Here is a 13,542-nt window from a genome sequence, read left to right as displayed (position 1 = left end):
GTGGTGAATCTGTGGAATTCTTTGCCACAGGAGCTGTGGAGGCCAAATCTTTATGTACATTTAAGGCTGAGTATGATAGATTCCTCAGCAAGATATTGGAGCTGAAAGAAAAATTGAATCAGCCATGATGAAATTGTGGAACTGACTCGATGGGCCAAATGGCCTAATTCTGCTCCTATATCTTATGGTTTTACTTAAGGTACAGCATGGTAACAGGACTTCCTGCCCAACAAGCACATGCTGCTCCAAATTCACCCATATGACCAATTAACCTACTAACCATTACTTCTTTGAAATGTGTGAGGAAACCTGAACACTTGGAGGAAACCCATTCAGTCACAGGGAGAATTTACAAAACTTCTACAGGCAGCAACGGGAAATGAACCTGGGTCACTGGTGCCGTAATAGTGTTACACCACACTGCTGCCCCAACTACTTCTTGAAGTTCTCCTAGTGACATAGTAAACACTCCGCTCAATGTTATTGTCTACTCCCTTCAGAATAATTCACCTATGACTTTTCATCAGCAATCATCTGCTTCTCATTGTCTAACCAATTCAAACATGTAATTTTATTTCAGATTTATAGCATCTATAGTGTTTTACTATACGTAAGAAAGCTTTTACTGATTGTGGCTGAATAAGTACTCAGTGTGGTCATAACCAGTAATCTTTGCCTTGATCTAAGTCATGTTGCATAGGTAAAAATGGAAAGATACAAGAATGACAGAAAGAGATAGAAGAACCAAGCAACACTGACACACTTCAATATTTTTATTAAGAAAAAGTTAACATCTTATATATATTCCATTATAAACAAACATTCTACAGTTCTAAGAAAGCACTCAGCTATGCATTCAATAATTAATGGAAACTGCACAAAAAAACAATAAATACTAGAAGTGCCATTTACAGCATACAGAAGTGGACATACAGAAATTTGAAGATATTTTAAATTAAAGATGAACCTTCATTGCAAGATGGATTGTATATCCAGCTATAAACACAATGGCCTTAAAATTCGACCTAGGGAATCAGCTGCGAGTGTTGGATCAAAATTCATATCCTCAAATGGCAGAAAGCAATTCCATACAAACATGTCCAGCTTGCATCAAGGGCATATTGTTTATTGAGATTAAAACACGAAGAATTTAAAATAAAACACACCCACACATAAAGATTCCTGCCTGTCTGATGTACACATCTGAATCAACTAAAAAACAGGCAGCAGCTAAGCTCAACCAGCTGCAACACATTAAAATGGAGGGGCCTTGAGTTACATTAACACCTAACTTTTTGAAAATCGAAACAGGAGGAAAGGTGTGGACTAGAGGCGATGTATAGGTTGTAACAGTACAATAATAACAGTGACACGAGGAAGGCTTTAATTTAGAAATAGTATAGGTAAGTGGGAGAGCCCAGGCTGCCTGATTGAGTGCTGTCGATAAGACTGCTGATGCCCATTTCTCAAGGAGAGACAGCAAGAGCAGTTCACCTGCTTGAAGCCAAGTATGCATACAACCTCCTAAAAACAAATGCCCCCACCAACCTCTGGGTGAGGAAATGGTGGCAGCCTTCACTAACCATCCCCTCCAACAAAAATCTGCTTTGCCCCTCACATACACAACATGCACTAATACTTCAAATATCTCAATGCACACTAGAAATACTGTCAATATAGGAAAACCCAGGTGTGCTATACAAGTCTGAAATCTAAATGGCACAAATGAATAGATACAACTGATAAATAAAATAGCTTCATATGGAGGACTCAATTCAGGTTGAAATACAGATAATGCCATTGTTAAATCTATCTGAGTAGACTGCCAACAATACACATTAATAGAACAATAGCATAAAGGTGGGTCCTGCCAGTGAAAGGGTTCATTAACTGGTGTCTTTAGAGTGTCAGAACTGAGCACATTTTACACAGAACAACTATCTAGATCCAGAGTTAATTGCTGGACAATAAAGTTCTTAGCTGTACTGTTGGTTCACATCATCCTTGTATTATTCTGCCCCAGCATCTCTTGTATCTGTTAAGACTCATGTCAAGAGAGCTTCATACAGTGCAATAATTTACCTAGCACATGTCCATTAGCTGCACTTGAGCCCCAAACAGAGAACTAGCAAGCTGAGTGCAAAAGGTGCCAAACTTAAATCAATCTTGCTGACACAGCAACCTTCTCTTTAACTCCTATCAGGAACATTCTTTTGAGTTGGCCTTGTTCCCTACTTAGCTAACTTTTCAGGAATTAAAAGTAAACAATATAAATACTTAGCCAACACCATTGCTCAACCCCAGGCAAATTCATTCCCCAACTCCTCCCAGTGCAGTGAAAGTGTTTCAATTACATTCAATAGCCAGGGAAGTGATAAAAACAGAATTTGCTCAGATTGCTTTACACTGAGTAACCCCAGCTTCTGAAACCACATACAAGAGATGAGCCCAGCCACCTGTTGTTCTTTGACCGGTCTTAGATAAAGAACCAGATGGCCTAAGGTATTCCATGATTGAGTAACTGCACTCAGAACTAAATGTTCCGTATCAGAAACAAAACCTTTCACTTCCCTGCATTTAAAGAGCTACATTAAAATGAGTAGCCTGCAGGAGGAATCTCATAGTAACCAATCATTGCCTTTCATACCTCAGGTCAGTAACTTGGGGCAAAACAAGTACCGTACTCACATATGGCAAATGCAGCCTGGGTCCGTAAGAAAGACTTCAGAAAAGTATCAGCCCACTAGTAAAACAATGAACAAGCTACACTTACGCAATTCTGCTTGTGATTCTCATCTACCCACAGCAAGCTCATCCAAAATTGCAACTGCTCTGTAAAGTTATACAAACATGGCTCACAATGACAAACTAGAAAGTAAAAGTGGATTGAGTACTATTGTAGCTCCTGACATATAGATACAAACAGGAATGTAACAAAACCAGAAGGAATAGACACAAGGCTTTCTATCAATGGGGTTTAGACTCAAACTGATGCACAAACATCAATAAATTTGCAAAAGCAGAGAATGAAAAATATTACAGCCACACAGAACAGCTTTCATTAAATAAACCCAGCAAATCAACTGCATGGGTTCTATTGAAAGTAGCTTAAAGGATTCATGGAAAATTCTTCAATTATGCTTTGAACTCACTGAAAATTTAAAATGAGTATACCCATGCAGGTAGGAACACACTCTTTCACATAATTAGAGTGCTAACACAAATGATGGACAAGCATGGTAACCACGTGCCATAAGGCTTCATGCAGCAATGGTCAACATTGTCAACAACTACTGGTCTGAAACAATATCCAAACTGCCAGAGCCCCAATCAATGCTATTAGCATCTTGGTAGCACAGCTAATGGAACTGCTACCTTTATGATCCAGGCTTGATCCCAAACTTTGATGCTGTTTGTGTGAAGTGTGCATGCTTTGCCAGTAGCCATCTGGATTTCATCCCACATCCCTCAAACCTATAGTTTCCCACTGTAAATTGCCCCTAATCCTTCCTAACCAATTTCCCTCCTTATTCAAGTCAGTGATTCTCTCTTCAGCTGTCATCAAGCCAAATGAAAGCAGCACAGACTGAAGATCTCACCTGACTTCATAAGCAAAGATTTTACCCAATTGTGTCAATGGAAAATGGTTCTTTCATTTCAAAAAACCAAATACTATTAAGTAGTCAGCTTTGTCATAAGCAGACATGAACTGATTTATTCTCATGTGCCACCAGGGAAAGATGTGTATATTTGCAAGTTAGAGGAAAATAGCCTTAAAGTCAAAGAGCCTGTAAAGGGATGCCACATACTACCTTACAACTGCAGGGACTCAGGTATAATCCTGGCCTCTGGTGTTGTCTGTATGGAGTTCACACTCCTTCCCCAAAATGCTCTGGCTTCCTTCCATATTGCAAAGTGTGCAGGTTGGTACTTTAAATGGCCACTATAGTCCCAACTCTGGTGTGTAAGTGAGTGGAGGAAGTTAGAGATGGGGAGGGCAAAGGAGAGAAGAGAAGAATACAAATCAGGAAAATTAGTACAGTAATGAAATTCTGTGAGTCAGCATAGAATCAATTGTATGGCCTCATGCACACAAGAAAAATATAAAATAATGTAAACTTTACCAGGAAGGGCATCTTTTGTCATCACCAGGCAATTTTAAAAGGTCTCAAGACTGAAGACAAAATCTCACAGATGTGTGCTTTTACTGTAAGTGAGAGGCCAGAGAAACCAGAGACAGAATGATATAACAAACCAAAGAAACTGGACCAAAAATTTTCAATAGATAGTCAACCAAAGTTTGAAGGGGAATGCTGCTCACACTGAAGATTTAAAACTTTAGTTATGCAAATTTAGCTGCAGGAAATGGACTATTCACTGCTAAAACACCTTGTGTTTATTATGTTAATCTGTGTATTACTGCCACAAATAAGAACTGAAAATTCTGGAAATATTCAATAAGTCTGGCAGCATCTGTGGAACAAGAACAGAATTATTATTTCAGGTCTTTTCAGGGATGCTGAGAGTTCCAATATTTTCTGTTTTTATTTCTGATCTTCTGTTTCTGCAGTTTCACTGATTGCAAAGTACCTTCGAGAGGAATGGATTTGTACTTCAGCACCTTCACCTTTAGATGGCAACAAATCCATCCCACTCACGAGTTGGAAACCTGACTATATTTAAACAGGATCCAGCTAGCTTTTTACATACATTTTACAGAAAAATCTGTCAGTTTTTCAGTAGTCCGGATACAGAAACTGAAAAATGGAAAAGGTCTAGATTGGCAGAGCACAAATAGTGGTTTTACCCAGCTCACGCAGACTGTAGTTATTAAAATATAATATAATCTGGGGGAAGGTCATATGTCCGAAGTTTAGTTTGGATTTCACTGTTCAGCATCTACTAAGCATACAGACCAGAGAACATCAACTATTAAAATGGCATCCTAACTCTTCCCCAACTCCAATTTTCCTACAGTCATAACAAATGCAAAGTACTGAATGAGGGTCTGGAATGCAACCAACAATGAGAAACAACTTAAGGATAGGAAAACCTGAAATATCCAAAAGATGCAGGCAGGGTAGTTCCAATTCAGTTAGAAAAGATACAATTCTGTTAGCTGTAGTGAGCAGGGAAAATTAAGATAGCTTCAGCAAAAACACTTAAGATAATAAATACATTTAATGAAAGTTATCTGTAGTGACAATGCACAATAGAAAATTTTACACAAGACATTAGTATGGAGTTATCAATTGATTTACTCCACCAGCGATAGAACAGCACCTAGTTTAATGCAGTGCTTTAAAGTAACTTATTTGCATCCACCCAAGTTTTGGAGTGCCAGACCTTCAATATTTACTATACCCCAATGTAGAAGCTAGAGTTTCAAATTTTGTTTTCAAATTACTCTACCTCAGTGATACCCTGCAGGGGTAATTGGTCCTGGAGTCTAAATATTCACAGCAACACATTCCCCAGTATTACCTTTTTGAAAGGGAATACTTTGGCTGCACAATGCTATACTAATTATCTGATGCTTTTGATTCATGTGGCTCAGTTTGATTTAGGCAACATGCAGATGGCTGGTGGTGGGCAGGCTGGGGGAGCACTGAGATGCAAGGCTCAGAGCTGCACACAGTGCAGTCACAGCAGGGGAATCACTACAAATGCTGACAGATCATTTGGATCTGTTGGTATTTTTTGTCACACCCCTCTGGATGTGGTGGAAGCTGCCAACCACTCCCCACTTTTGCTTGGCTGCACAGCCTTCCCCAGGTTTAGAGGTATAGCAGTGTCCAGTCCACTCTGGCCTGAGTGCACCCAAATCACACAACAGCACTGTTTGTTCCACCTGCCCAACATTATCCCTCACAACCTCAGTGACTCACTGCACATGAAGCTGTGTAGTGATGAGTCCCACATTGCTGTGGGAACGATATAAGGGCTGAGCTCTCAACATATTTGCAGTACAGAACAAAGTCAGGAGAGCAGGGATTTGTCTTCTAACATTTCTATATACATAATTCTATAATACTTCCTTTTAGCGATGTATTTTTTAGTATTGTTGTTCCTGAAAAAAAAGCACAAGGCAGCAGCGTACTAATGCTCTGAACTCCATCTCTCGTTCTGATAAAAGAAACCTATTACACTTTGTAGAGGTACCTAGCACTTAGGACCAAATCCTATACAAACAGAATGCAGTATGCTTTTCTCTGCTTTAAAAAAAACCTACATTCCACTAATACATTAAATAGATAGAGCTGGGGCTAAACATGCACTGAATAAAGAATGCTTGAGAATGAGCTATTTCTTGCCACCCCTTACAAACTGTTCTCCTACATCATGTCTGAGAATGTAGGGAGTCTTGTCTCGGTCAACAACTGAAGCTGTTTAACTCTGCCACACGGTACAAGCAAAATCACTCCTACCTCCTACCCCCCCCCCCTTACTTATGCAGATTCATCTGCAGAACAGGCTGGGATACTGCATAAAGCACACTGCAAAAAAAAATTTAAAAACCCGCAACTTGCTGCTGCTGGAAGACTAAAAACCCTCAAATACAAGTCACATTCCAAGTGATATCATCAGGCCAAATATGCATTAGATTTGACAATGGAAAAAGCATCACCTGGACTGGGTGCCAGACTGTTAAAATGCACAGTCATAGCCCCACAGCAACAAATCTCAGTGCAGCTGAGAAGACTTATTGCTATTCAACTGTACTTCACTGCAGTGCATCTCGTTAGTCTAATCTTTTCCATCAGGATGAGGTGGAAAGAGAGCACATGAATAGGTTGTGCAGGGCACCCAGCTGCTTCACAATACAGCATTTGTTCAAGGAATAACATTTGGACTTACTGAGCAATAGGCAGGTTCAAGGTGCTGTTGAATACACTCCTGAATGATTACCTCTCACCAAAGGCACAACATTAAAGAGTGATTAACCAAGATGCCCTTTTAACCACCACACCCCTTCTATTCCTCAAATACAAAGCAGGTCAAGTAAAACCACTGGCATCATGATGATGGGCAAGAAAGAAGGGAAATGCAACGCATTCAGGAAGCAGGACTTCAGCAAGACTGGTTGTGCTGCACTGATGGTATAAAACTTCACTTAACTATCCAGTTAGACTGGAATTACACACTTCAAATCCAGCCTGTTTATATTAGAAGGCAAACAAAAAATCAACAATCACAACAAATTCCAAAAGTTTGTTCACAGGATGTTTCTCAAAATCCAAGGTTTATTAATCTTGCCATAAAATTGGCAGGGGCCTAGTGAATGGGACCAAAAAAACAATTTCATGTTTGACTGAACAGCTGAAAACATTTGCCTCACTGCAACCAAATTAAAATGATAACCCAATGTACAAGTGGGGGCTAGTATCAGTCATTGTAATGTATCTACTTTACTGCACCATACTTTCACAATGTTGTGCTGCCCACTTCAAGGGCAACAGTATCTCATTTGCATTGCAAACCCAATGCTGTCATCGGGGCCTGCCTGGGAGAAAACAAACTCACTGAAAGAATAATGGTATCCTGCAGAAATTTGTTCTATTTCTACAAATGAGGGCTACAAATCAGGGCTAAATAAAAGTGCGTTCTCAAAACCATCTTTCGGCAAAATCCTCACCTAGATATTCCAGGAGGCACTTCATTCCTATCTGAAAACTTCACTATGGACAAATATCACAGCCTTCAAGCTGCCAAATTATTTCCTTATTAGAATCCATCCTTTCAGATATTATAATCTTTCAAATCAAGCGAAAACCATCCGTACACGCCCAACATGGAATTTAAGTCACCTGACAGAGGATTAGGGAACAGGACTTCTTCTGAAACTAGTTACCCCAGATTCAGCTACTCCGATCATAAAAATATGGTAAAGTGTTATTTACAATGACATTTTAAAAAGATTCCTACTGTTGTACACTACCAGAGGGTTAGCTGATTAGAAGTGTCCTTTCCTAATTGACTTGGGTATTTACTTTAAGGGGAGGATGGATCAGGGATCCAAATTGTTAATTTGGGTCCAGAAATGGCCAATTGCACTCAGAATATAATAACAACACTGAAAATTTGCAAAATCATTCTCAACTTGAATTCATTCACCATCAATATCAATCACACACAACAGCCCCCATTTCCCATCCCTTGGCTAGTGTCAGTTGTTAAAACTAAACCCGCAGGATCTCAAGACAGTTATTATAGCAAATGGCTATCCAGTCAGGCTGGGTGGATGCCCATTGGACATTGTTGATTTCTCCTTCTGCTGTGTATGCCAAGATGGGGTCTTCAATGGCACGCGGCATCTGCTGGATGTCCCAAATAAGTGCCTGGTGGTCATCCGCTTGTAACAAAAGTATTGATTTAGTTAAAAAAAACAACATCAATCTTCAACAATGTTAATACTGAAAGCAAAAACATTCCCCTATTAAAATGCCTGTGAATACCCTTCAAGATTTTGCAGCTTTCCCACAGTGCCTGGCTACATAGTGTAGAACATTTACTGTTTCCAATGCAAGAATTCAAAGGCAAAAATGAACTTAAAAGAGAACTCTCGCCTCACACCCAAACAATTATTATGACACAGGAATGAACTGTAGCCAAGCAGAATCTGGGCAAATCCCTACAGGGAGATCTAGAATTGCAGCCCATGACAGTGAGCTATGTCTCATAGCAGGCACCAGTCTTCACAAAATGTGGATCTTCCAGTCAGTGAAGGTCATACACCCCATTCCAAAGGTAAGGAAACAATAAATTCCACAGGTTTAAATTCAATCTATCTGGATCTGCCAAGGATCACTAGATTTGTGTGCATATAGTATTTCTATTCAGTGGTCAATTTTGCTGACTTAATATTGTAAAAACTGGCAGAGAAGGAGAAAGGATAAGAAAACTTAAACCCTGGATAATTCAGGGTTATGAATAGACACCTTGCAAGAGACTGAAGAAAAAAAGATCAGTTGTGAAATTTAACTTGAAATATTTAGAAATGGATTATGATAACTTTATGGCCAAGGGTTACCAATAAAATTAAAACAAAGCAAATTGGACAGATACATAACATTAAGGTCAGTTGAAAACATGAAAATAGCAGACATTTCACTGTTGTGAGGCTTGGTGTCTTCCAAAGATGCAGGTCTTCAATAAATATCTTGGAATTGCAAAGTGCAACATCAATGGATGTAGATGGCACCAGAAGTACATTTAATTGAGAGAAGGATTAATTAACTCAAAGCAGACTGGTCAGGTGGTCAGCACATTTGGACAGATAAAATGTTAGGAAAAGGAAAAATATGAAAAACCTCAAATAGACAAACAGAGAATAAGGGCTCAAATACAAATTTAAGAAAGCAAGTAAAATAAGAGAATCCAGATTTTATGGAATGGATGCAAAAATAAGTTATTGTTAAAATCTAGATTCTGTAGCTTACTTTATAACATTCTTATAACAAGCCTGCAGATCATTGGCGCACTGTTTTAGAACCAATGTTAAGACTAGAGTGTACTCAGGAGGATGAATTAACACATTTCCAGAAGTTAAAAAATGATTTGAAGTGACAACCAAAATTTTAAATAGTGGATCAGTAAAGGTGAAATCTATGCATGCCCTCAAAATAAAAATAAGATTTTAAATGCAAACACGAGAAAATCTGCAGATGCTGGAAATTCAAGCAGCTGACACAAAATGCTGGTGGAACACAGCAGGCCAGGCAGCATCTATAGGAAGAAGTACAGTCGACGTTTCGGGCCGAGACCCTTCGTCAGGACTAACTGAAAGAAGAGATAGTAAGAGATTTGAAAGTGGGAGGGGGAGTGATGAAGCTAAGAGCTGGAAAGTTGATTGGCAAAAGGGACAGAGTCAGAGAAGGGGGTGGATCATGGGACAGGAGGCCTAGATAGAAAGAAAGGGGGAGGGGAGCACCAGAGGGGGATGAAGAGTAGGCAAGGAGTGATTGTGAGAGGGACAGAGAGAGAAAAAAAAAGGGGGGGGGGGAGAGAATAGATAAATAAATAAATAAGGGATGGGGTAAGAAGAGGAGGAGGGGCATTAACAGAAGTTAGAAAAATCAATGTTCATCCCATCAGGCTGGAGGCTACCCAGACGGAATATAAGGTGTTGTTCCTCCTACCTGAGTGTGGCTTCACCTTGACAGTAGAGGAGGCCATGGATTGACATATCAGAATGAGAATGGGATGTGAAATTAAAATGTGTGGCTACTGGGAGATCCTGCTTTCTCTGATGGACAGAGCATAGGTGTTCAATGAAATGGTTCCACCAGCATTTTGTGTGTGCGTCTGTGTCAGGTCTCACCAATATATAGAAGGCCACACCGGGAGCACTGGATGCGGTATATTACATCAGCTGACTCACAGGTGAAGTGTCGCCTCACCTGGAAGGACTGTCTGGGACCCTGAATGGTGATGAGGGAGGAAGCGTAAGGGGCAGGTGTAGCACTTGCTCTGCTTACAAGGATAAGTGCTGGGAGGGAGATTAGTGGGAAGGGATGGGGGGGACGAGGGACGAGTGGACAAGGGAGTCGCGTAGGAGCGATCCCTGCGGAAAGCGGGGGAGGGAAAGATATGCTTGGTGGTGGGATCCCGTTGGAGATGGCGATAGTTATGGAGAATTATATGTTGGACCCTGAGGCTGGTGGGGTGGTAGGTGAGGACAAGGGGAAACCTATCCCTAGTGGGATAGCGGGAGGATGGGGTGGGAGCAGGTGTGCGTGAAATGGGAGAGATGCATTTGAGAGCAGAGTTGATGGTGGAGGAAGGGAAGCCCCTTTCTTAAAAAAGGAAGACATCTCCTTTGTCCTGGAATGAAAAGCCTCATCCTGAGAGCAGATGCAGCAGAGACGGAGGAATTGCAAGAAGGGGATGGCATTTTTGCAATAGACAGGGTGGGAAGAGGAATAATCCAGGTAGCTGTGAGAGTCCGTAGGATTATAGTAGACATCAGTAGATAAGCTGTCTCCAGAGACAGAAAGGTCAAGAAAGGGGAGGGAGGTGTCAGAAATGGACCAGATAAATTGGAGGGCAGGGTGAAAGTTGGAGGCAAAGTTAATGAAGTGAACGAGCTCAGCATGCGTGCAGGAAGCAGCGCCAATGCAGTCGTTGATGAAGCAAAGGAAAAGTAGGGGACAGATACCGGTATAGGCTTGGAACGTGGACTGTTCCACAAAGCCAACAAACAGGCAGGCATAGCTGGGATCCATACGGGTGCCCATGGCTACACCTTTAGTTTGGAGGAAGTAGGAGGAGCCAAAGGAGAAATTATTAAGAGTAAGGACTAATTCCGCTAGACGGAGGAAAGTGGTGGCAGAGGGGAACTGGTTGGGTCGGGAGGTATACAGGGACTGGACATCCATGGCGAAAATAAGGCGGTAGGGGCCAGGGAACTTAAAATCATTGAAAAAATTCAGAATGTGAGAATAGTTGGGAAGGGATTGAACGGGGGGGATAAAACAGTGTCGAGGTATGCAGAAATGAGTTTGACTGCTCCTTTCAACGGATGCTGCCCAACCTGTTGAGTTCATCCAGCATTTTTGTACATCCAGAAATGAGTTTGGTGGGGCAGGAGCAAGCTAAGACAATGGGTCTACCTGGACAGGCAGGTTTGTGGATCTTGAGTAGGAGGTAGAAATGGGAAGTGCGGGATGTGGGAACTAGGAGGTTGGTGGCAGTGGATGGGAGATCCCCAGAGCTGATAAGGTTGGTGATGGTGTGGGAGACAATGGCCTGGTGCTCCTTAGTGGGGTAATGATGGAGGGGTAAATAAGAGGAGGTATCAGAGAGTTGTCACTGTGCCTTGGTAAGGTAGAGGTCAGTACGTCAGATTACAACAGCGCCCCCCCTTAAATGACCAAGATAGGGATAATTTGTTTCCAAGGAAAGATATTACAGGACATCTAGCACCAAAAGCACAAAGACAGTACTTACCTGCAGTGCAGATGTGACATGATGAGTGGGGAGCCCAGGCAATGCCATTCACGCACGCTCGGTGATTGTTCAGCCGAGCCACGGGTGTACAGGGCACACGGACATCAAGAATCACCACCTGCAAATGAGTAGAAGCTTTTGGATTAACAGACTCAAATGAAAATCTGCTACAGCAAAACAAGAGTAAAGCAGTATTACCTAATAATTTACATTTCACTGGATTACCAGAGTAATTGGAATGCAGAAATAATTCCCTATTTCATTCTTTAACCATGATAAAAACAAATCTTCAGATGAAAAATGTCAGAAGCCAAACTGCCAGTCACATCATAGGGTTTGTCTTTCTGTATTTGGCTAAAGTCAAGTTTATAGGACATAGCCAGAGGGGAAAAGTTGCATTACAGCTATGCACCTGTTACCGATGCACAGCACATGCAGTTATTGCAGATTACCACAATTTCTGGGCAACTGAGCATATCCACCTTCCAAATACACCTCTGATTTGTTGGGAGAAGCAGAGGAAAAAAAACTCGATCATTCTGCAAACAATTTTCACACAATGAATAGAATTCAGGTTGAATTAAAAAAATAAATAGGTTTGGTGAAATCTGCAATGAGCTCCTAATAATCATTTTCAAAGAACTAAAATAAACCATGCAAACACAAGTAATTCTGTAAAAATAACAAGTTATCCGTAACATCATAAGACATAGGAGCAGAATTAGACCATTTGGAACATAGAATCTGCTCCATCATTTCATCATGGCTGATCCAATTCCCTCTCAACCCCATTCTTCTGCCTTCATGCCCTGACTTATCAAGAATCTTATCAACCTCTCCCTTAAATACACCCAATCATCTGGCCTCCACAACTGCCTATTGAAACAAATTTTATGTTCTTATATTGTTCTCACCCGTTCTTTCTTGTTGTTTACACGGTTTGTTTTTGTGCGTGGGGGCACTAATATTCTTGTTGCTGTTTGCGCAATTTGTTTTTAGCGCATGCTGGGTTGATGTTTTTGTTGCTGTTCATGCAATTTGTTTTTTTTGCGCACGGGGGGTTGATATTCTTGCTGCCGTTTGTGCAATTTTTTTTGCGCATGGGGCGATGTTCTTGTTGCCCTTTGTGCGACTTGGTTATTTGCGCATGGGGGGCATTGATGTTTTTGTTTGAACAACTTTCATAGTTTTCTTTGTTTCGAGGTTGTCTGGAAAAGACGAATCTCAGTTGCATACTTCATACGTTTCAATAAGTGTGCTTTGAATTCCACAGATATACCCCCTCTGGCTAAAGAAATTCCTTATTTCAGTTCTAAATGGACATCCCTCTATTCTGAGGTGTGCCCTCTGGTCCTAGACTCCCCACTGTAGAAAACATCCTCTCCACATCCGCTTTATCTAGGTCTTTTACCATTCAATAGGTTTGAATGAGATCCTTCCTCATTCTTCTCAATTCCAGCAAATACCAACCCAAAGCAATCAAACACTCCTCATACGATAAGCCTTTCATTCCCAGAACTATTTTGTGAAGCTCCTTTGAACTCTCTCCAATGTCAGCACATCCTTTTAGATAAGGGGCCCAAAACTGCTCAC

General features: G+C 40.9%; 1 protein-coding gene across 1 annotated transcript in view; it reads right to left on the bottom strand.

Annotated features, from left to right (window-relative positions):
• Window positions 1–758: 758 nt before the first annotated feature.
• dcaf7 (ddb1 and cul4 associated factor 7) overlaps window positions 759–13,542 on the bottom strand; it is a 33,918-nt gene continuing 21,134 nt past the window's right edge. Inside the window, exons 5-6 of the mRNA XM_059955777.1 lie at window positions 11,950–12,067; window positions 759–8,353 (exon numbers count right to left, since the gene is read on the bottom strand). Of these exons, the coding sequence (XP_059811760.1) occupies window positions 8,181–8,353; window positions 11,950–12,067 (291 nt within the window). The 3' untranslated portion in view covers window positions 759–8,180. The remainder of the gene's footprint in view (window positions 8,354–11,949; window positions 12,068–13,542) is intronic.

The sequence above is a fragment of the Hypanus sabinus genome, chromosome X1 (assembly GCF_030144855.1).
Source record: "Hypanus sabinus isolate sHypSab1 chromosome X1, sHypSab1.hap1, whole genome shotgun sequence".
Classification (NCBI taxonomy): Eukaryota; Metazoa; Chordata; class Chondrichthyes; order Myliobatiformes; family Dasyatidae; genus Hypanus; species Hypanus sabinus.
This window is presented reverse-complemented; position numbering and strand designations above follow the sequence as displayed.